The sequence below is a fragment of the Mustelus asterias genome, chromosome 6 (assembly GCF_964213995.1).
Source record: "Mustelus asterias chromosome 6, sMusAst1.hap1.1, whole genome shotgun sequence".
In the NCBI taxonomy this organism is placed as follows: Eukaryota; Metazoa; Chordata; class Chondrichthyes; order Carcharhiniformes; family Triakidae; genus Mustelus; species Mustelus asterias.
Genome location: NC_135806.1, coordinates 4,167,546 through 4,192,906, shown reverse-complemented (window position 1 = coordinate 4,192,906; position 25,361 = coordinate 4,167,546). Strand labels below are relative to the sequence as shown.

The window sequence follows — 25,361 nt, the reverse complement described above, 5'->3', positions numbered from 1 at the left end:
AAATGTGACAGTCAGTTTGCACACAGAAAGATCCCACAAACAGCACTGTGATAATCATTGTGTTGGTCATGTCGGTTGCAAAATATCTATTTATTAAAGTGCATACAGAATGCTGCAATGCAGAGGGATCTGGATATCCTTGCACATGAATCACAGAAGGTTAGTGTGCAGGGACAGCAATTGATCAGGAAGGCAAATAGAATGTCTGCCTTTATTTCAAGTGGGATGGAGTATAAAAGTAGTGAAGTCAAAGTGCAACTGTACCAGGCATTGGGGAAACCACGCCTGGAGTACTGTGTACAGTTTTGGTCCCCTCACCAAAGGAAGGATATAGTTACATTGGAAGCAGTTTAGAGAAGGTTCACTAGACCAATTCCTGAGACGATGGGTTGCCTTCGGAGGAATGATTGAGCAGGTTGGGTAGAGGGTTTTGATCGACGAGGGAATCAAGGATTATGGTCACAGCCAGAGCAGGCTCTCCTCTGAATTACAGGGTCCCGGGTTCCAATCCCACTCCCCCGCTTAATCACAATAACTAGGCTGACACTCCAGTGCAGTACTGCCAGACGTCCTGTCTTCCAGATGAAGTGTTAAATCAAGGTCTCACCTGCCTGATTGGGTGGATTTTAAAATATCCTTCAGCATTAATGCAATGAAGATCAGAGAAGATCTCCCAGGTGTCCTGATCAATACTTACCCCTGAATTAATATCACCAAAGTAGATTATCTGGTCATTAACACATTTTTGTTTGCTGTGCACATTGACTGTCATGCTTCTGACATTACAACAGTGGCTACATTTTAGAAAATGTTTCATTGGTTGTAAAGTCCTTTGAGACATCCAGTGGTCATGAAAGGTGCTATATAAATGCATTTCCCTCTTTTTACTTCAGTTCATTTGTACATCACTTGGTCTGAATTGTTAAAATAACTAGTTATTCTACCGCAGTCATGTGGGCGGCACGGTAGCACAGTGGTTAGCACTGCTGCTTCACAGCTCCAGGGTCCGGGGTTCAATTCCCGGCTTGGGTCACTGTCTGTGTGGAGTTTGCACATTCTCCTCATGTCTGCGTGGGTTTCCTCCGGGTGTTCCGGTTTCCTCCCACAGTCCAAAGATGTGCGGGTTAGGTTGATTGGCCAAGCTAAAAAAAAATTGCCCCTTAGTGTCCTGAGATGCGTAGGTTAGAGGGATTAGTAGGTAAAATATGTAGGGATATGGGGGTAGGGCCTGGGTGGGATTGTGGTCGGTGCAGACTCGATGGGCCGAATGGCCTCTTTCTGTACTGTAGGGTTTCTATGATTCTATGTTCCTTCGCTGTTTACCATCAGCTAGACCATGTTCAACAACATGCAATCTCACAGCAGCTACCAATTTTCTCACCCTAATTGGAACCTGGCCACAAAAGGAATCCAATTTTATAAATATAATTTTAAATGTTGCTTCGCTGGCTAAAGTCAGTTCTCGCCAATTAGCTGCTGCACAAAATGACTAAGGGCATTTATTAAATCCTTTTTATTTTCCGTAAATCAATTGATACACACTAAACAAAACCTCCTTTGTGTAGAATAGGTCACATCATCCCCTGACACTTAAATTAAATATATAAATTTGTATAATTAAGCAACGCCCAAGAACAATGGGTCATACAATGACACAAAACAATTTACTATTGCCAGAAGAAAAACTTGCACTTATACAATACCTTTCGCAATCTCAGATTGTCTCAGTGTGATTTGCAACCAATGTAGTACTTTTTGAAGTGTGGTCACTGTGGTAATGTAGGAAGTATGGCAGCCAATATGCACACAGCAAGATCCCACAAACTGTAATGTGATACTGACCCAGATAATCTGTCTTTGGGCTTTTGGTTGAGGGGTAGATATTATCCCAGGACAGCAGGAAGAACTCCTCTGCTCCTCTTCAAAATAGTGGCTGTGGGATCTTTTACACCCACCTGAGCAGACAGGACACGCCTTCAAGTTAACAACTGAAGTCATCGACTTCAGGAAGCATAGTGAAGAACATGCCCCTGTCTGCATCAAAAGGATGAAGTGGAAATAGTCAAGAGTTTCAAGTCTCTAGGTGTCCAGATCACCAACAACCTGTCCTGGTCCCTCTACACCGACGCTATAGTTAACAAAGCCATCGCACCTTTACTTTCTCAGGAGGCTAAGGAAATTCAGCATGTCCTCTACGACGCTCACCAATTTTTAGAGATGCACAATAGAAAGCATCCTTTCTGGTTGGATCACAGCTTGGTATGGCTCCTGCTCTGACCAACTGCAAAGGGTTGTGAACGTAACCCAATCCATCACCCAAACCAGCCTCCCATCCACTGACTCCATCTACACTTCCCGCTGCCTTGGAAAAGCAGTCAGCATAGTCAAGGACCCCACGCACCCCAGACATACTCTCTTCCATCTTCTCCCTTCGGGAAAAAGATACAAAAGTCTGAGGTCACGTATCAACCAACTCAAGAACAGTTTCTTCCCTGCTGCCATCAGACTTTTGAATGGACCTACCTTATATTAAGTTGATCTTTCTCTACACCCTCTCTATGACTGTAACACTATATTCTGCACCATCTCCTTTCCTTCTCCCCTATGCACTTTATGAATGTAATGCTTTGTCTGGATAGCGTGCAAGAAACAATACTTTTAATTGTATCCCAATACATGTGACAATAATAAATCAAATTTAAAAAGTCAAATCAAGTCTTATCCAAAAGACGGCACTTCCAATAGTGCAGCACTCCTTCAGTATTGCAGTAGGAGTGTCAGCCTAGATTATGTTCTCAGCCATAGTTAGCCCTGAACCCAAGATACCTCTGGCTCAGGGCTAACCACTAAGCCATTGTATTTAGTGAAACTATTTGAGAAAATAGCCATAGCATTGCTTTTGTAAGATAAAATACTTTCCCGCAGGAAATGTTTATGTTAATAAGGGTAAAATATTATGACAAATACATCTAAACCAATTACTCCCAAAAAGAATTGATGGCTTAGTAATAACCTAAATGTGGGTATTTTGTGATGATGAGCAATAATAAATCTGCCAAGATGCACATAATCTGGCTGCGGTGCAAAATCATTTTTAGATTTGATGCCAAATTGTATGTGAATACATCAAAATAAGTCTGAAGTAGATTGTGTCAAATTGTGTTGGGCTGCTCTGGCGTTACATATTGAAAGGATTAAAAAGGGGGGGTGCAAGAACAGGGTAGAACCCTTCAATGTCTCAAAAACATGCCCCAAAATATTTCCAAATGAAGGCAATACTTACGAACGCAAATCTCTGCGCTTTCATAAAACCCTGGACAACACTGAGAACGACGACGGTACATTGTTTTCTCACCACGCCTGTAGGCCGTGCGATAACTTATTCTGAAAGACAAGCGCAACCTTATATTTGGTTGTGAACTTGTGAATAGTAATCAAAATGAGCTTTAAATGACACAAAAGTATGATGTGGAGATGCTGGCGTTGGCCTGGGGTGGGCACAGTAAGAAGTCTCACAACACCAGGGTTAAAGTCCAACAGGTTTATTTGGTAGCACGAGCTTTCAGAGCGCTGCTCCTTCATCAGGTGAGTGCCTGATGAAGGAGCAGCGTTCCGAAAGCTCATGCTACAAATAAACCTGTTGGACTTTAACCTGGTGTTGTGGGACTTCTTACAAAAATATGAAGTCAATGCCTGGTGCCTCTTGGAGGAAGAGCGCTCCATATTTCCACTGCCCTTTGTATAAAGAAGATGGTCTAGCCATTTTAAAATTGTATTGACCGTCTCGTTTCCAGAGTGCAGCCGCTGTCCTTAACTGGATGGTGAGTGCACCCTCTGGCCATTTATTACCTTCTTCATTCCAATGTTGACGTTGTTTGTGTCAAACCCATGGTGTGTAAGATTGGAACCCAAAAATAATCCTGACATCAGGGCCTTTATGCCTGATAGACCCCCCTCCCCCCGTGCACCCCCCCCCCCCCCCCGAACCCCCCCCCCCCCCCAACATGCCCATTCACCTCATTGTGAGGGCACTCTGGCATAAATCATGACATGTTCCCAGTGACGTGCACCTGGCAAGCAGAACTCGCCATAGGCGAGAGGAGGGGCAGGTCATGGCCGGGCAGTACCTTGGCATTGCCAATGTCAGGAAGCATTGTGGAGGGGGTTCTCCATGGAGGTGGTGGGGAAAGAGAATTCCATGGGGGAGGTGTGTTAGCTCCATGGGTGGGTGGGGGGACCGGGGGTGCTAAATAAAGGGCACCCTGATCTTTTAAAAGCTGATGTTGTTGGCGGGGCAAGGTTAATCACAGCCTGTCCTGCCAGCGTGTCACCTTGGGACTCACCCCCTCATTGGGCTAAGTGTATAACCATGCAACGGGAAAACCCGGCATTGCTGACGGCAGGCTACTCTCCGCATTTCCGGCCAGAGATGATACTTTGCCAAGAAGTGGCAACATTCCACTCAATATCTGTGAGCGAAGATAATCCTTAATTCGTGATGTTCCATTACAGAGATAAAGATGTCACTATCGAGTAAATTTTAAACATGATCCTTAATTGCTGCCATGTTGTTTTCACAAGAAGTGACTACCTCGAGGTGCTAACACTGTCTTACCTGTGCCTTGTGCATTTGAACCAATTCAGGATATCAGTGCAGCTGGTGTAGTAGATTTGATCGTAGGGGTGAGCAAAGGATTCCTGCACAGTTACCGAATAGCTTGGAAGGAAAACAGAGAGTTACTTGCAGTATAATGGTCAATTCACATTTATTGATACAAGTCCAAACTCTTCAAATACTCCATCGTAACCTTTACGTATGTCTTCCAAAAAATACTTCAACACTCCTTTTAAGTTAATTAGAATATAATGTTATTCAAAAATACATGCCAACATTTGGGATTTTCTACATTTCTATAGGCAACAAATATTCCATTGTTCTCTGATGTGTCAATAAATCAGTAGATAGATATAACTCCACCTCTAGATCGACAGGGTAGCAGACACATAGGAATACAATCACCTGCAAACTCCTCTCTAAGCTGTACACCATCCTAAATTGGAACTATATCACCGTTCCTTCATCATTGCTGGGTCAATGGTGGGTGGCTCAGTAGCGCAGTGGTTAGCACTTGGCGTCACAACAGCAGGGACCTGGGTTCGATTCTGGCCTTGGGTGACTGTCTGTGTGGAGTTTGCACGTTCTCCCCGTGTCTGTGCGGGTTTCCTCCAGGTGCTCCGGTTTCCCCTCTCAGGTGTGCAGGTTAGGTGGATTGGCCATTCTAAATTGCCCTTTGGTGTCTGAAGATGTCTAGGTTAGGGGAATTGGCCATGGTAAGTATGTGGGAAGATGAGCCTGGGTAAGATGCTCTGTCAGAGAGTTGGTGCAGACTTGATGGAGCGCTCGGCCTCTTTCGGCTCTGTAGTGATTCTAAAATCCTGAAGCTCCTCCCTAATAGCACCGTACCTGCACCACATAGACCACAGGCTCACCACCACCTTCTCAAAGAGTATTAGTAATGGTCTTTTTACTGAAGCCACAAACTCTTGGTTTTTTAAAAAATAATCTGAGTTTTTGATTAATTTTATATAATTATGAGTACATGTTTTCAGATTCCTTTGGTTTTTGAGATGGTTAATAAGATTTTGTGTCCATTACTAAGCTTTTATAAAAATAACTTCATGGAATATAAGTATTATCGGTAAGGCCAGCATTTTTTGGTGATCCCTATTTGCCCTTGAGAAGATGGCAATGAGCTGACTTCTTGAGCCACTGAGTCTGTGTTATGAAGGCAGAGCTTTTGGGTTTCGAGTCCCAGGATTTTGACCCGGGGGTGATGACATTCCAAGTCAGAAAGCTGTGTGACTTGGAGACAACTGGAAGGTGATGGTATTCTCATTACCCAGTGCCCTTGTCTCTCTGATATAGCTTCAGAGTTTGGGTGGTGCTAAACCATTTAGAAATAGAGAGAGGAACGAAATTGACGGATTTCTTAAACTCCTCTAGGGGAAGACAGAAAGTGCTTGGATGGGAGTTAAAGAGCATAACGAAAAGTGGAATCTGTGTGTGCAATAATGTATATATCAGTGAAACGATAGGTAAATACTCAAATGAGGCCTGTAGTTCATTTTCCTTGTCTAATAACATATCACTAAGAACTATATAACCTATCCACCTTAAAGCTACCTTTCAACAAGAATGTTGCAACTTTTCCAAAGCAATCGGAACTTTAATAATGTGTGCAGAGTTTCAAACTACACTGTAGAATTAAAAAGTATCCTTTCTCATATCACACAGCTGGACAATGCAGGGAGTACAATACAATTTATTGCACTTTATTTATAAATTAGATAGAGAGCAATGTCTCCACTATTAGTTTGATCGTTTCCGTAATTGCATAATATGATAATGTTCACATCGTGAAAATGAACCTTCAGAACAGGCTCCTGATAGATCATATAGTTAACATTATGTGACAGTTTTGCATGGGCAGCACAGTGGCACAGTGGTTAGCACTGCTGCCTCACAGCGCCAGGAACCCGGGTTCAATTCTGGCCTTGGGTGACTGTGTGGAGTTTGCACATTCTCCCCGTGTCTGCATGGGTTTTCCTCTGGATGCACCAGTTTCCTCCCACTATCCAAAGATGTGCAGGTTAGGTGGATTGGCCGTGATAAATTGCCCCTTAGTGTCAGGGGGATTAGCAGGGTAAATATGTGGGGTGGGATTTTGTTTTTATTCATTTATGGGATGTGGGCATCGCTGGCTGGCCCAGCATTTTTACTACCCACCCCTCCCTAAGGGCAGTTGAGAGTTAACAACATTGCTGTGGATCTAGAGTCACATTTCGATCAGGCCAGGTAAGGATGACAGATTTCCTTCCCTAAAGGACATTATTGACCCAGATGGGTTTTTATGACAATCGACAATGATTTCATGGTCACCAGTAGACTCTATTTCCAGATTTTTTATTGAATTCAAATTTCACCATCTGCCGTGGTGGGATTCGAACTCGGGTTCCCAGAACATTACCCTGGGTCTCTGGATTACAGTCCAGTGACAATACCACCACACCACTGCCTTCCCATTGTTGTCGGTGCAGGTTCGATGGGCCAAATGGCCTCCTGCTGCACTGTATGGATTCTACGATTCTATGATATGCCTATTCAAGTGCCATTCACAGGTGTGGCTGGTACTGCATTGCCATAGTGGGAGCCTGAAATGTACATTCTCAATGTGTTTTGGAACAGACTGTTGTGACTCACTATAGCATTTTTAAGATACACATTGATATCTAAGTACACACACAAACAAGGAACAATAACACATGACCAATATGTTTCCTGAATGGTTCAATCAAACAGACACAATCATAATATTAATGACTTGGTCAATTGAAAGCATTTCACACTGGCTTGATGTAGACTTACCTCTCCCAGTGACTGCACACATTTGGATCCTCGAGGTTTAATGTTTGCACATTGTGCCAAAGACTGTATGGAAAGATGATGATGAGGAAAACACGGAATTGTGGAAAAGGAATCATCCTCTCAGAAGTCAAGACCTGTTTTTGAAGAAAATGGTTCATCCATTTATTATGTAACACAATAATCATGAATCAAAACATACCGAGAGCATGTGATTACAGTGTAGTAGATACAGAATAACCTGGGCTAAATATCGTTTCTTCTTCCACGCTAATGCCATACTGCTGGCAGCAATGGGCTGCTCACAATTTAGATCAGGAACTGGATACATTAGCACACGTATTGCGAGAGGTAGGGCATCTGGCTGTGGCTACCCTTCAACTCATGACAGGAAAGGAAATTGGGTAAATTCAAGTCAATTCAGGTCCAGAAAGTGAAAAGTGAAAGAGAGATTGGGGTAAGAGTGGAATTTATTTAAATGTGGTGTTATAGAATCATAGAGTCATAGAGGTTTACAGCATGGAAACAGGCCCTTCAACCCAACTTGTCCATGCCACTCTTTCTTTTTAAACTCCTAAGCTAGTTCCAATTGCCCGCATCTGGCCCATATCCCTCTATACGCATCTTACTCATGTAACTGTCTAAATGCTTTCTAAAAGACAAAATTGTACCCGCCTCTACTACTACCTCTGGCAGCTTGTTCCAGACACTCACCACCGTCTGTGTGAAAAAATTGCCCCTCTGGACCTTTTGTATCTCCCCCCTCTCACCTTGGTGGTGGCTGGGATCAGACAGAGGAGCTGGGGATGCCGGCAATAGCGTTGGGGTGGGGGGTGGGGAGTGGAGGCAGGTGCCAGCTCAGAATGTGGAGGGGGTGGGGGAAGGCGCTGAAGATCGGCAGTGGGTGGGGTTGGGTAGGGGAGTGTTGACTCCAATCGGGGGTAGGGAAGGGAGCCCCTAAGAGCTCTGTGTGGGCTTGGGGAGGGAGTTTTATTCCTGTTATGATCGGGACGCCCTTTAAAGATGGTGCTCCGGTCTCTGTCCAGCCGGGCTTTGCCGGCAGTTTGAGGCCCTGCCAGTTTTCTTGCCGGGAACAACAATCCTTTGGTAAGATTTCGCCCATAAACTTCTAACCTTTTACATTTTTTTAAACTCCATCAATTCACTTCTTGAAGGAATGAGACTCTGCAGTTTAAATTGTTCAGTTTCTAGGCAATGGAGGTAGATTGGCTTTGTGTTAACAATTATCCCAACACTAAGAACGAGTAACAGTATAGCACAGGAACAGGCTATTTGGCCCACCACGCCTGCGCTGACACATGACACCTTTCTAAACCAAAGACCGTTTGCCTCTATGCAGTCTATATCCCTCTATTCCCTCTCTATTCATGTATCTGCCAAGATACTCTTAAACATTGCCATTGTATCTGCTTCTACCGTCTCCTCTGGCAGCCCATTCCAGGCACTTTCCCCCCTCCGTGTAAAAGATTACCCTCTCGCATCTCCTTTAAACTCTCCCCCTTTTACCTTAAACCTATGTCCCCCAGTAACTGACATTTCTACCCTGGGGAAAAAGCTCCGGCTATTCATGCCTCTTATGGTTTGGTAAACTTCTATCAAACCACCCCTCAGCCTCTGACATTCAAGTGTAAACAAACCAAGTTTGTCCAATCTCTCATCAGCTAAGAAGGCATTTGCATTATTAATTCCCAATCCTGACTTTATGTGGCAGGTTTAATGAGTTATTGCACAAATCCAACAATTCTTAAAAATAATGAGAAGTTTGGGGATGAGATATTATTTGTGTAAATGCAATCAGTGGAGCAGGGTAACTCCTGACATATCTCGACATTCCCTGAACTTATTTCACACACACATTGTTATATTTCCATTGGGTCTAAACCTTGCCTCAAATGTTTCCATCTAGCCTGGTGGGGCAGAATGTCAGTCCTTGTCCAAAGGTCACTAATGCACAAAGGGAGAGGATGGAATGGATGGCAGAAGGCCTGGTGCCAGAATTCCCCGTGTCCATCATCTCCGGGAAATCCAGCTGGATGTGCTAACAGTGAGTGTGCTTGGTGGTACCCAGTGCCACAGACTGATCCCCTACTAGTAGCTCAGTCCTTGGCAAGAAATGATTAGCAACCCAAAATGGCCTTCGCCCTATCAGCATGGCAGCACCCTCTATGTGCCCTTCGTGGTACAAAGCCACGATGAAGCCTGCCCTCGATCCCAGAACCAACCCCATCCTCTTCCTTTTCAGAAACAGGATTTTCCTTGACAAAATTAATAACGTACACGACCCAAGTAAACATTCTTTTAACATTGTAACTTCACTCTTCAATATTCCCTCCAAAACACTTGATGTGGACACGCATTTGAAATGACAAAAGTACCACTCCTGTGGTTTAAAAAGCACTAGATTGTGTTATCATCTCAATTTCTTGTAAAAAAAAACTATTTTTATCTCTCTCATAACATGTGATGTTTTCCGGAAATCTGACAGGCCTGCTTCCTGGTGTAATTATCCTTTTTTCAAAAGGATAATTACATTGCTTTGACAAAAGATCACCTGGACTCGAAAGGTCAGCTCTTTTCTCTCCTTACAGATGCTGCCAGACTCGCTGAGATTTTCCAGCATTTTCTCTTTTGGTTTCAGATTCCAGCATCCGCAGTAATTTGCTTTTATCCTTTTGGAAGTTGCTTTATAAACCCACGGTATTAGTTGATCAAAGGATTAGACCATAAGACATAGGGGCAGAATTAGGCCACTCGGCCCATCGAGTCTGCTCACCACTCAATCATGGATGATATTTTTCTCATCCCCATTCTCCCGCCTTTTCCCCATAACCTCTGATCCCCTTATTAATCAAGAACCTATCTATCTCTGTCTTATATCTATCTCAATGACCTGGCCTCCACAGCCTTCTGCAGCAAAGAATTCCACAGATTCACCACTCTCTGGTTGAAGAAATTCCTCCTCATCTCTGTTTTAAAGGATCGTCCCTTTAGCCTAAGATTGTCAACTTATACAACAATTAAAGTAATCTTTCCTGCAATTATAAATTAAAAATACCCCCGTTTTATAAAATACCTTTGCACATATATTCTATTATTGTTTTTAAAGTCGAGCAGTTTTTACAGATGGGCAAATCTGCCGTATCTACCATCTGGCGATTTGAGGACATAGCTTGTAGAATGTAACTAAATGCACACCACAGCATATCTCACTAATATTCAGTTTCATTGATACATACCCCTGTAACCTCCTCCAGCTGTACAACCCTCTGACATCTCTGTGCTCCTCCAATACTGGCCCCTTGCACATCCCTGCTATCCATTACTCCACCATTGGCGGCCATGCCATAAGCTGTCAAAACCTGAAGCTCTGGAATTCCCTCCCTCTCCACCTGTCTTCTCTTTACTCTTTATATTCGAACCTTAAAATCTCTGTCTTTGACGAGGCAGTTGTCCTAATATCTCCATGTGACTCAATGTCAATTGTGGTTTGACAACACTTTGCAAAGCACCTTTACAAGCTTTATCACGGTTAATGGCACTACATAAATTCAAATTCATCTCCACCATTTGCTAAATTTTGTATTTTGCTTCCACTTGACCAACCTGGCTGGAAATAAGAGATCCTGAGCTGACACTCCCAGAGTGTGACAGACAAAGGAGAGTTATCAGAACGATGGGGATAGTCATGTAAGAGGTTCCCTTGGTTAGTGAAGCTCACCAGACACAATGTTCTTTGGGGACTTATTACTCTCAAGGTTAAAGGCCTCCAATCTCCCAAATCTTACCTACTCATCTACACTAGTTTCATATTCTAAATTAAATATCAGACATACGGGCAGTTGTCTTGCATTTCTATAACACCTTTCATATCCTCAGGGCATTCCCAAAGCGCTTTACAGCCAATGAAGTATTGTTGTAATGAGAGAAACATGGCAGCCAATTTACAGGCGCACAAACATGGACATGCCATAGAAGTTTCAGTGAAAGTGTGCATGGTGCAGTGAGTACATCACAGGAAGGAATGATCACTCTAATACTGTGTTTTTAAAGTTTATTTATTAATGTCACAAGTAGGCTTCCATTAACATTCAATGAAGTTACTGTGAAAACCCCCTAGTCACCACACTCTGGCACCTGTTCGGGTACACTGAGTGGGAATTTAGCACGGCCAATGCATCTAACCAGCACATCTTTCACACTGTGGGAGGAAACCGGAGCACCCGGAGGAAACCCACACAGACACGGGGAGAATGTGCAAACTCCACACAGACAGTGACCCAAGCCGGGAATCGAACCCGGGTCCCTGGCACTGTGAGGCAGCAGCGCTAACCACTGAGCCACCGTGCTGCCCATGTGGGCGTCTTTCGTAACAAGAAACAGTGAGGATGAGCTTTCACTCACTGGGAGGAAGGTTGCAGGTTCCACTGCTACAGAAACTTCAGCAGCTTCTCTCCAGCACATTGCCCCTCACGACAATGGGCTCTTACGCCATGAAGCAAGACATAGAAACAAGAGGAGGCCATTCAGCCCCTCAAGCCACTTCTGCCATTCATGGCTGTTCTGCATCTGAACACTCTCGAGCCACCTTGGTTCCAAACCGCTCATGTTCTTGAAGAACAAAGATCTACCAATCTCAGTTTTGAAATGTGCAAGAATCCCCTCCCCACTCACCCCCCCCCCCCCCCCCCAACCCCTCACACCACCCCCGCCACCCCTCATCCTCAACAACATTTTGAAGACATTCCCACCAGTTTACAGCAGTTAGGGCCAAGAACAATTAACATACCCTCAGTGGCTTTAAGGAGCCTCTTGTTCAAATATTGATTGAACATTTGTACATCTTCTCCCCAGAACAGACAGTTTGCAATAGCAGTGATAGCAGCAGCTGAGACTGCTTTCCTGATATTTTGCAGCTGTAACATTGGCTTCCATGAACACGACCTGGGAAAAGACTCATGATCAAATGAGAGAGGTGAACCAAAAGCCCTAAAAACAAATAGAATGGCCGTTTCCTGCTACGATGTGGAGATGCCGGCGTTGGACTGGAGTAAACACAGTAAGAAGTCTCACAACACCAGGTTAAAGTCCAACAGGTTTATTTGGTAGCAAAAGCCACACAAGCTTTCGGAGCGCTGCCCCTTCGTCAGGTGAGTGGGATTTCAGTTCACAAACAGGGCATATAAAGACACAAACTCAATTTACAAAATAATGGTTGGAATGCGAGTCTTTACAGGTAATCAAGTCTTAAAGGTACAGACAATGTGAGTGGAGAGAGGATTAAGCACAGGTTAAAGAGATGTGTATTGTCTCCAGACAGGACAGTTAGTGAGATTTTGCAAGTCCAGGCAAGTCGTGGGGGTTACAGATAGTGTGACATGAACCCAAGATCCCAGTTAAGGCAGTCCTCGTGTGTGCGGAACTTGGCTATCAGTCTCTGCTCAGCGACTCTGCGCTGTCGTGTGTCGTGAAGGCCGCCTTGGAGAACGCTTACCCGAAGATCAGAGGCCGAATGCCCGTGACCGCTGAAGTGCTCCCCAACAGGAAGAGAACAGTCTTGCCTGGTGATTGTTCAGCGGTGTTCATTCATCCGTTGTCGTAGCGTCTGCATGGTCTCCCCAATGTACCATGCCTCTGGACATCCTTTCCTGCAGCGTATCAGGTAGACAACGTTGGCCAAGTTGCAAGAGTATGTACCGTGTACCTGATAGATGGCGTTCTCACATAAGATGATAGCATCCGTGTCGATGATCCGGCACGTCTTGCAGAGGTTGCTGTGGCAGGGTTGTGTGGTGTCGTGTGGTGTGTGGAGAACAGTGACCACGACACCACACAACCCTGCCACAGCAACCTCTGCAAGACGTGCCAGATCACCGACACGGATGCTATCATCTCATGTGAGAACACCATCTACCAGGTACACGGTACATACTCTTGCAACTCGGCCAACGTTGTCTACCTGATACGCTGCAGGAAAGGATGTCCTGAGGCATGGTACATTGGGGAGACCATGCAGGCGCTATGACAACGGATGAATGAACACCGCTCGACAATCACCAGGCAAGAGTGTTCTCTTCCTGTTGGGAACACTTTAGCGGTCACAGGCATTCGGCCTCTGATCTTCGGGTAAGCGTTCTCCAAGGCGGCCTTCACGACACACGACAGCGCAGAGTCGCTGAGCAGAGACTGATAGCCAAGTTCCACACACATGAGAACGGCCTTAACTGGGATCTTGGGTTCATGTCACACTATCTGTAACCCCCATGACTTGCCTGGGCTTGCAAAATCTCACTAACTGTCCTGTCTGGAGACAATACACATCTCTTTAACCTGTGCTTAATCCTCTCTCCACTCACATTGTCTGTATCTTTAAGACTTGATTACCTGTAAAGACTCGCATTCCAACCATTATTTTGTAAATTGAGTTTGTGTCTTTATATGCCCTGTTTGTGAACTGAAATCCCACTCACCTGACGAAAGGACAGCAAGCACTCCAAAAGCGAGTGGCTTTTGCTACCAAATAAACCTGTTGGACTTTAACCTGGTGTTGTGAGACATCTTACTGCCTTTCCTGCTACACCAGATATAAATTGAACTAGAAACTTTGGGCGGTTTGCACAGCCTTACTAAAAATACTCAATTTCAAAAGACTTGGTTTTTATTTTCTCCCTCGAGTTACAGCCTATTTTCTGCATTAAGTTGAATTTATTTGCATAAATGGCATCAATTTTGCAGCAATAGTCAGCCTACTTAAGTAAAACACAACTTTAGCAATCAAAATCAGGTTACCAGAACCATTCAATGCCTTATTATAATCTCCCTGAATTTAGCTTTCAGACCATGAGAGTTCCACAACATTTCAGTAATTAAGTTTTTATTCATTAAGATTATTTTGGGGAATGTTTTACAATTAAAGAATTGCGCAGACATGTAGTTTTAACTATTCGTCACATTATTACCATGGCCTTTTGTTTCAAATGTAATGTTAGACTTCCCTCAAGCTCTTAGCACATGTATTTGAACATCATTTCCCATCATTAACAAGGATTAACAATGTTGTAGAAGCTTAGAATGTTATGGCCCAGAAGGAGGCCATTCAGCCCATCATGTCTGCACCGACTCCTGAAAGAGCGACCCAGCTAATCCCATTCTCCAACCCCATCTCCGTAGCCTTTTAAATTCATCACTTTCAAATATGTATCCAACTCTCTTTTGAAACCTCCCATCGAATCCACCTCCGCCCCTCTCCCAGGCAGCGCATTCCAAATCCCAACAACTCTCTAAGTGAAGAAGTTTCTCCTCAACTCCCTCCTAGCTCTCTTGCTGACCATCTTGAAATTGTTACATCTCGTCACTGACATACCAACGAGAGGAAACAGAATATCCTTCTTTACCCTGTTAAAATTGTTCTGAATGCTGAACACCTCAATAAGGTCACTTCTTAATCTTCTCTGCTCCAAGGAGAATAAGTCCAATTTCTCGAATCTTTCCTTGTATCTAAAATTCCTCATTCCTAATATCATTCTAATGAATCTCCTTTGCACTCTCTCGAGGGCTTTAACATCCTTCCTTAAATAAGGTGCCCAGAACTGATCACAATACCCCAAACATAAAAGCTTGCAGCACAGAAGGAGGCCATTCAGTATATCATATCTGCAGTCGGTACTGGCAATTGTGCTTAAATCCACACTGCCGCTTCATGCCCATAACTCGTCTAGTGATTTCCTCATCCTGAAGTACCTGTCCAACTCTCTTCCAAAATTATTTATGGAATCAGCTTTCATCACTTTATCAGGAAGGTTAAATCCCGATCCCGGCAACTCTCTGAGTGAAGACAATTTCTTTTTGACTTGATTTGACTTATTATTATCACATGTATTAACATACAGTGAAAAGTATTGTTTCTTATGTGCTACACAAAGCATACCGTTCATAGAGAAGGAAATGAGAGAGTGCAGAATGTAGAGTTACAGTTATAGCTCGGGTGTCGAGAAAGATCAACTTAATGCAAGGTAAGTCCATTCAAAAGTCTGATGGCAGCAGGGAAGAAGCTGTTCTTGTGTTGGTTGGTACATAACCTCAGACTTTTGTAACTTTTTCCCGATGGAAGAAGGTGGAAGAGAGAATGTCCGGGGTGCGTGGGGTCCTTAATTATGCTGGCTGCTTTGCCAAGGCAGTGTGAAGCGTAGACAGAGTCAATGGGTGAGAGGCTGGTTTGTGTGATGGATTAGGCTACATTCACGACCTTTTGTAGTTCCTTGTGGTCTTGGGCAGAGCAGAAGCCATACCAAGCTGTGATACAACCAGAAAGAATGCTTTCTATGTGCATCTGTAAAAGTTGGTGAGAGTCGTAGCTGACATGCCAAATTTCCTTCGTCTTCTGAGAAAGTAGAGGCATTGGTGGGGCTTTCTTAACTATAGTGTCAGCATGGGGGGGACCAGGACAGGTTGTTGGTGATCTGGACACCTAAAAACGTGAAGCTCTTAACCCTTTCTACTTCTTCCCTGTTGATGTAGATAGAGGCATGTTTTCCTTTACGCTTCCTGAAGTCGATGACAATTTCCTTCGTTTTGTTGACATTGAGGGAGAGATTATTGTTGTCGTACCAGTTCACCAGATTCTCCATCTCATTCTTCACAGCTCCCTTCTAGATGCTGCGCCAGTGATTTTAAATCACTGACCTCTACTGACCCTCATGTGGAATGGCAAGCAACCAGAAAAAATGATGAACACCAGTGTAAGGGCTACTCGAGTGACTCCAGCTGAAAGGTTTTGAGTACAGGAGCAGGGATGTGTTGTTGCAATTATACAGGGCCTTGGTGAGGCCACACCTAGAGTATTGTGTGCAGTTTTGGTTTCCTTTTCTGAGGAAGGATGTTCTTGCTCTCAAGGGAGAACAGCGAAGGTTTACCAGGCTGATTCCGGGCATGGCGGGACTGATGTATGAGGAGAGATTGACTAGGATAGGATTGTTTTCGCTGGAATTCAGACAAATGAGGGGGATCTCATAAAGACTTATAAATTTCTAACAGGACTAGACAGGGTAGATGCAGGGAGGATGTTCTCAATAATGGGGAGTCCAGAACCAGGGGTCACAGTCTGAGGATTCGGGGTAGAGCATTTAGGACAGAGATGAGGAGACATTTCTTCAGCCAAAGAGTGGTGAGCCTGTGGAATTCATTACCACAGGAAGTAGTTGATGCCAAAACATTAAATGTATTCAAGAGGCGGCTGGATATAGCACTTGGAGCGAATGGGATCGAAGGTTATGGGGAGAAAGCAGGATTAGGCTATTGAGTTGGATGATCAACGATGTTCGTGATGAATGGCGGAGCAGACTCGAAGGGCTGAATGGCCTCCTCCTGCTCCTATCTTCTATGTTTCTATGTAACATTTCAAGTGGTCTTTGGGAAGGGAGAAAGTCTGTGTTTTTTCCCCACAAGTTGATGCAGGATTTAGAAAGCTCTATCAATTTTCAGATACCTTTGGACTCATTCAGCATTAGTAATTTTCATGTTCAAATTACATAAATTTAAAGTAAACGTCACAAGAACCAGTGGGGAGATAAGGTGGCTTCATTTTAATTGAACAAATGCAGTCCTTCCAGTTATGATCAGGAATGTGCTGCCTGAAAGGGCAGTGGAAGCAGATTCAATGGTAAGTTTCAAAAAGGAACTGGATAAATATTTGAAGGGGAAACGTTTGCTGGACTATGGAGAGAAAACAAGTGAGTGGGATCAATTGGGTACATCTTTTAAAGAGCTGGCACAGGCATAGTGGACCGAAGGGCCTCCTTCCGTGCTGTATGATTCTCTGAAAATTGGCTTATGCTGATTTCCATACCACCCGCCAGCTGGTAGACAAGGACAAAAAATTATCTTGGTGGGAAACACAATCGTAGGAAGTGGTCAAGAGGATTGGAGAAGTTTGAGAATATCTAAAAGGAAAACAGGGGCCAGATTCCCCGACCTCGCGCGCAGCTGAGATTTTCCAGTCCCGTTGCAGTGAACAGAGATTTAGCTGAGCTCCGAATTCTCTGTTCTTGCTGGGAGTGGCCGCGGGGTGTGAACGGCCAGAGACCTGCAGCCCAGGACTTCTGCTTTAGCTCACACTATACAAAGTAAGATGGAATCTTTCCGTCCCGCCTGCCACGGGAATCATAGCAGGTGGGACACGGACTATGCAAAGGTCTGTTGACCTCGGGTGGGGCGAGGGCAGCCGGAAAATCCCACCCGTAGGGTCCAGCAAAGAAACCAGGAATCAGAGACAACACAATTTGCTTTATTCATATTTCTGTAGATTTTTTTTTTGGAAAATCTCCTTCTCCTGGCATTGTAAGTGACCTCACCAAATTCATTTTGGGTCTTAGTTTAATCAAGATTGTCATTGCAGTGATAACAACTTTGCATATTATAAACACTATGGGAGAAAAGATAGAAGGATATGCTGATCGGTTAAGATAAAGAGGGAGTGGAAGGGGGCTTGTGCGAAGAATAAACCAGCTGGGTCAAAGAACCTATTTCTGCCCAAACATTCTATAGAATGTAAAATGAAGCAGAGACTGTGCTGCTGAAGCTTAGCTTCATTGACATTGTAAGCTCTACCAGATAGCAGAATTTTATTCTGCATCTAGATGTGTCTAACATGACCTGAGTGTGTTTGATGACAGCATCTTGTGTCTCACACACATATCTACTCTTTCCCCTAGCAAATGATGTAGCAGAGAGTTCAGGAATATGTTGGGGCAGTAGGGATAAAAACTAGTTCAAGAATTCCTTTTCTTTCCCCAACTGAAAGATTCTTGGACTTTGTAATATGAGCTTGAAAGGAAACTAAAGTATTAACTGAAACCTGGGATTTATTGCCTGCTAAAGGATCTGAATTTGTTTGCAAGAAGTTGTGAAGATGATTATTCAGGAAGACCTGTTGAAAACGAGTGAGGGGTTACACAGATGATCTGTGAGGTTATGGATCAGGAGACCCTGAGCTTCCATGTGGTTTGGTAGCACCGGTCTATGTAACTTCTGGATAGGGAGAATGGACACTTGTACTTGGATACGAACAGTATCAGAGCAGCCATTCGAAAGTAAAGGGAGGAAGCTCCACTAGACAGACTGGAGACAGACCAGATAAGAACCAGACAGGATGTCAATGAAGATTTAACCTCCTCAGCTCCTGAGGCTGAAGAATTGACCATTTTGGATTTTGAGTGGGATGATTGACTTAAAGCCTGTATAAATTCATATGCGTAAAACTTGTAGTATTTTAATGTTAAAAAAAACAGTTGTTTGGTTGTTCTTACTTCCATTTACCTCAAAGAGCAAAGAGAGTTTAAGGAAATGTTCTTGCATGCCCAATTGCAAATAAATGTATTCCTGGAGGTTCCAGCATATGGCTTTGCCCCGCACTCCAGCCATTAGTCACCCAACACATCTTTCCTTGTGACACACTGCCTTCATAGACCAAGCAAAAAACTCATTACCCAGTTGGATGATGATTTAACGGTCAGCGAAACAGCCTTTTGCTCCTCATTTTCAATATTATTACATCTGGTAAAGAGAAACGTTCAAAGAAAATGAAAGGAAAGAAATTGTCTTTTTTGATAACCTGATGATTTTTTCTCCAGGGTCGCACATGTCAGTGTCCAGGAGATTGACATTCAATTCTTGGAGACTCCGGGCCAAATGTTGGATTGGCATCCAAATAAACAAAAAAAGAACAAAGAACAGTGCAGCACAGGAACAGGCCCTTCGGCCCACCAAGCTTGCGCCGATCATGTTGTCCTATCTAGACCAATTGCCTGTACCCTTCTATTCCCCGCAAGTTCATGTGTCTATCCAGATAAGTCTTAAATGTCGCTAACATATTTGTCTCAACCACCTCACTTGGCAGTGCATCCCAGGTCCCCACCACCCTCTGTGTAAAAAACATGCCCCGCACATCTCCACTGAACCTTTCTCACCTTACTTTGAACTTGTGCCCCCTTGCAATTGTCATTTCTGCCTTGGGAGAAAGCTTCCAACTGTTTACCCTATTTATACCCCTCATAATTTTATAAGCTTCTATCAGGTCGCCCCTCAGCCTCCATCTTTCCAGGGAGAACAATCCCAGTTTATTCAATCTCTCCTCATAGCTAATGCCCTCCATACCAGGCAACATCCTGGTAAACCTTTTCTGTACTCTCTCCAAAGCCTCCATATCCTTCTGGTAGTGTGGTGACCAGAATTGGACACAGTATTCCAAATGTGGCCTAAACAACGTTTTATATAACTGTAACATAATTTTCCAACTTTTATACCTACACATTCTATACCCACACACTCAATAAGCTATTTTAAACTAGAGCTCACAACAGTTCTGTTCTTTTATGACCTTCCGATGTGGATGTATCTGGGAGGCGATGGACTTTATACTTCATCTCAATTACTACACAGACATCTCATCAAATATCACCACCGATTCCTAAAATTGCAATGTTAAAATCAGACTGTATTCAGAACTCCTCTAGTTAATATCATTGATGCTGCTTTGCAGTCAGAACATATTCATTCCCATAGCCTTCAAACTGTAAATTTGTGTCAGATAATTAAATAGTTCAACACAGACAACATCCGAGCATGTGGTTTGTTTTTAAGGTTTCCATATTTAGCTGACAAAGCAATTTTCTATTTATAACTGGCAGACATTAGAACAGACCAATAATTAATTCACTCAAGTAGAATTTATTAAAGATAGTTTTGGTGTATATACAAAATAAATTTAAGCATTTAAATGGGCTGTACAGAGATAGCATTTAAATTAACTTTACTTTGGTTGCTATAGCTGCAGAGTACCGTATTTAGATTTATTCAGGAGCACAAACTACATCAATACCCACATAAAATTAGCCTTATCAGCCATGGCTCAATGGGCAGCACTCTTGCCTCTGAGTCAGGTCTGGCTTCAATAAAAATTTGGGGTTTAAAGTCTACTGATGACCATGAGACCATTGTCGATTGTTGGAAAAACATGTCTGGTTCAATAATGTCCTTTAGGGAAGGAAATCTGCTGTCCTTACCTGGTCTGGTCTACATGTGACTTCAGAACCACAGCAATATGGTTGACTCTTAAATGCCCTCTGGAATGGCCAAATAAGCCACTGAGTACAGGGGCAATTAGGGCTGGGCAACAAATCTGGCCCAGCCAGCAACGCCCACACTGCGTGAATGAATTTTTAAAAGTCCCACGCCAGAGATATCTCAGCTAGAAATCACAGTGCAGTACTGAGAGAGTTCCGCACTGTTGGCAAAGTTATCCTCTCAAATGGATACAAAAGATTCCCCGCCCACCATTTTAAGCAGAGCAAGGAGGTTCTGTGTCTTGGATCAATATTTATTCCTCAATCAACATCATTGCAAACAGATTATCTGGTCCTGACTGTTTGTGGGAGCTTGCTATGTGTAAACTGGCTGCTGCGTTTCCTGCGTTCTCAGAGTGACTACAGTTCAAAGATATTGCATTGACTGTAAAGTGTTTTGGGACATCCTGAGGTTGTGAAAGGCGCTATAGAAATGCACATCTTTCCTTCTCTCTGCGTCATTGTTCCAGGTGAAGCGGATCAAACCAGTTGGTCCACCTGGTTGAAGATCGATACTGTTCCAAACTGACCGGGCACGTTATTGCTCCCTCAAACCCAAACCCAAACAAAGAATTAACAAAGGCCAACACAGGCCAAGGGTTACGGCAAAGGCCCGTCGGGGGGAGAATCGTGGCGTTGAAGCCGCTGATGGCAATGGTGCCTTTCCCCGCTGAATAATGCAGCACTTTGAAAAGAAGAAATTCAAGTCACAGGTCCCACGATGCATCATAAGTAGAATGGCCTCTGAATCACCTACCCTGCCATCAATTTGATTTGATTTGATTTAATTTGATTTGATTTATTATTGTCACAGTGAAAAGTATTGTCTCTTACCCGGTATATAGACAAAGCATACCATTCATAGAGAAGGAAAGGAAAGGAAAGGAAAGAATGTAGTGTTACAGTCATAGCTAGGGTGTAGAGAAAGATCAATTTATTGCGAGGTAGGTCCATTCAAAAGTCTGATGGCAGCAGGGAAGAAGCTGTACTTGAGTCGGTTGGTACTTGACCTCAGAATTTTGTATCTTTTTCCCGATGGAAGAAGGTGGAAGAGAGAATGTCCGGGGTGCGTGGGGCCCTTAATTAAATTTAGACACTAATTGATCTGGGTGCCATTTTTAAAGGCTGCCGCATCACCTCAGTACACCCCTTGGCCCTGGTGCCCCCCTCCCAACATACCCCCGGACACTATCAAGGCATCAAGCTGACATTATTCGGGCTCTTGAACTGAGGTTACTTAAGAGTCAACCACGTTGCTGTAGGCCAGACCAAGTAAGGACGGTAAGAATTAGTGAATCAGATGGATTTTTACAACAATTGACAATGGTTTCATGGTCATCAGTAAATTCTTAATTCCAGATTTTCAATTGAATTCAAATTCCCCAGAGCATGAACGTGGGTCTCTGGATATTTAGTCTAGTGACAATAACAGCACACCATCATCTCCCCTTCAGTTACTGGATGTCTAACTTGATTGGTTAAAGTTAGTTTCATCAAAATTGTGGACTAGTTATTTTTTCACATACAAAATATGGTCTGAATTTAAAGAGATGCCAACATACTTATAAAAACATGCATGACATTTGTTTGCATTTCTAAACTCGTACAAAAAACGCAAATTATTGTATTCTTAAATTTGAACATGGATATAATTGGGAACATCTGGGGCAATGTAGGTATGGAGAATACCCCAGGAGGAAATCAATATTGGAAACTACAATCCATAGAATAAAAGTTTTGGTTGCCTTTTCCCAAAGCATTGGAATCTAAAGTTATCCTGTAATCTTCTATTCTTGTGAGATTTATGAGGGATTGTGTGTTGGGTAAGTTACTGGGTTACTATATATATTGATGTTAAAGACAAATTTCTGGGGTCAAATTTTTAAGGCAAAATGTGAAGCAGTCAACTTTTACATGGGCAATGTTTTCAAGGGGCTTATTTTCAACTGAAACACACCTGCCTGGCACACCAAAAGTAAGAGGCATATTGACAACTCTTACTGTGTTTACCCCAGTCCAACGCCGGCATCTCCACATCATGGCACACCAAACCCAGCTCTCAAAACAATCCACAAGGAAATGGGGGGAGCATTGCTCACACCAGCTGCTAACTGTCTCACTCTCTCTCTGTTTATATTAAGAAACCGCCCCGAGACAGGAAACAGCAGCATTGGCTGGGCCTGTGGTTTCAGGATCTCTTGGGGACCAAGGCAGGGAAGGATATGGAATGGCTGTATCATTGGAAAATGTCATGCTCCGAGCTTTCGACCCAGGCCTTGATGCAAGCAGATTACACTAAATCCGCATTCCCAAGTGTCCAATTGACAAGGCCCCAAGTCTCCCGTCCCCTTCCCAGGAAGGATGAGGGCGATGGTTGAGTCCACAAGACTTGGGTGTTTATATATTCCATTCCAGAGCATTTGCTCTGGACGTTAGTCCTTGCATCCTATTTCTACTTGTGCTGTTTATTACCCCTCTCCAATCTGCTCATTTCACTTGCCCCCCCCAAAACAAAATCAAAACATTCTTCCTGCTGTGATTGACAAGTAGAAATCAGAGGAATTATGGTATGTGTAATTTCTTTAGTGACAACTGGGGTTGTTAATGGGATTGTAGAGATTTTACATTTTGGTTCTGAAATCTTTTGGGCTTTAAATCCAGAACAAAGTCAGATTAACTTTTACATGAGATACATAAAAAGGTTTTTTTTTACACTAAATATTATGGGGTAGATGTTTACACCAAATCAACTTTTGCACAAATATGGTAATAATTCACAGGACAGGTACTCCAGAAACCTGTGTTCTAACCGCACTGCGGCTATTAATAAATGTGAATTAGTTTTTAACAATTAAATAATTGTGGTCTCAGTAAAAGTGACCCTAATGTTGTGTAGGTCATACTGGTTCACCAAAGTCCCTTGGGGAAGGAAAGCTGCTGTCTTTACCCAGTCTGGCCTATATGTGACCCCAGTTGCACAACAATGTGGTTGACTCTTGATTTGCTCATGACTACTTAGTTGTATCAAGTCACTATGAGATAGGATAAGGATAAAACCTGCTTATCAGGCCATAAATTTCCTTAACTAAATCTGGGGACTGGTGCCAGAATTGGGAGCCCTGACATAGTTATACTCACCAAATCATTTCTTTCAGCCAATGACCCCGACCGCTCCATTACCATCTCAGGTTATGTCATGTCCCACCAGCAGGACAGACCCTACAGAGGTGGCAGGACATTGGTATACAGTCAGGAGGGAGTAGACCTGAGAGCCTACAACGTTGACTCCGGATCCCATGAAGTTTCATGACTTCAGGTTAAACATGGGCAAGGTAACCTCCTGCTGATTATCACGTACCACACCCCCGCTCCCCTTCAGCTGATGCAGCAAGTGTTGAACAGCACATGGAGAAAGCACCGAGGGTAACAAAGGCTGATCCTTCATTACTCTATAATCAAAACTCTGGAATCCCTATTCAGCGGCACTGTGGGATCACCTGCAACACAGAGGCTGGAACTCTGCCACCTCACCCACCATGGAATCGGAGCGGACGAGGATCCAACAATAGAAAACTCTGTTGACCTCGGGCAGGAATTTCCGGTCTCGCTCGAGTGAGGCCATAAAATCCCACCCAGAGACTGCAGCAACTCAACTTGACAGCTCACTCACCTCAACATGAGAACAGGAGGAGACCATACAACCCTTGGGACTGTTCCACTATTCAATATGATCATGGCCAAGCTGTGTTGCCTGCTCCCCACATCCCTCAACTCCCTGAGAAACCAAAATTCTGTCCACCTCAGTCTTAATATTCTGCGATGGAGCATTCACCAGCCTCTGGGGAAAAGAATTCCAAAGATACACAACCATTTGAGTGAAGAAATTTCTCCTAATCTCAGTCCTAAATGATCGGCCCCTTATCCTGAAGACTGTGACCCCATGGTCTAGATTTGCTACGATGTGGAGATGCCGGCGTTGGACTGGGGTGAACACGGTAAGAAGTCTCACAACACCAGGTTAAAGTCCAACAGGTTTATTTGGTAGCAAATGGTATTTGCTACCAAATAAACCTGTTGGACTTTAACCTGGTGTTGTGAGACTTCTTACCTAGATTTGCTAGGCAGGGAAAACAACATGGTCAGTATCTATCCTGTCAAGCCCTTTCATTATCTTGAATGTTTCAATGAGATCACTTCTCATTCTTCAAAGCTCCAGGGAATATAGCCCCAGTTCATTCAGCTTCTCATCCCAAGGTTAACCCCTTTGTCCCAGGAGCCAATCTCGTGAACCTTTGCTGTACTGCCTCCAGGCAAGTATATCGTTCCTTAAACTGGAGGCCAAAATTACACATACACGATACCGAATGTGTCCCACCAATGCCTTATACAAATGTAGCAAGACTTCTTCATTCTTGTACTTTAATCCCCTTGCAATAAAGACCAAAATGTTATTTGCTTTCCAAATTGCTTGCTATTCATGCATGCTAACTTTGTATTCCTTGTACCAGCACACACAAGACCCTCTGAACATCAACATTTACAAGTTTCACATTGTTTCAAAACAAGTCTGCTTACGACCAAAGGCAATAACCTCATACTTCCCTGCATTATACTCCATCTGCGACACTGTTGACCACTCACTTAACGTGTCACTGTCTCTTTGCAGCCTCTATCTCTTTCTCACAGCTTAGATTCCTATGCATCAGCAGCAAATTTAGATACATTATTCTCTGTCTCTTCAGATAAGTCATTAATATAGATTGTAAATAGCTAGGGGCCAACATTGATTCTTGAGGGATCTC

At 43.5% G+C, this 25,361-nt stretch overlaps 1 protein-coding gene across 1 annotated transcript in view; it reads right to left on the bottom strand.

The window, feature by feature from the left end:
- The window catches only part of megf10 (multiple EGF-like-domains 10), a 165,563-nt gene that overhangs the window by 118,770 nt on the left and 21,432 nt on the right, over positions 1–25,361 (bottom strand). Inside the window, exons 2-4 of the mRNA XM_078213956.1 lie at positions 7,427–7,560; positions 4,616–4,717; positions 3,284–3,384 (exon numbers count right to left, since the gene is read on the bottom strand). Of these exons, the coding sequence (XP_078070082.1) occupies positions 3,284–3,384; positions 4,616–4,717; positions 7,427–7,542 (319 nt within the window). The 5' untranslated portion in view covers positions 7,543–7,560. The remainder of the gene's footprint in view (positions 1–3,283; positions 3,385–4,615; positions 4,718–7,426; positions 7,561–25,361) is intronic.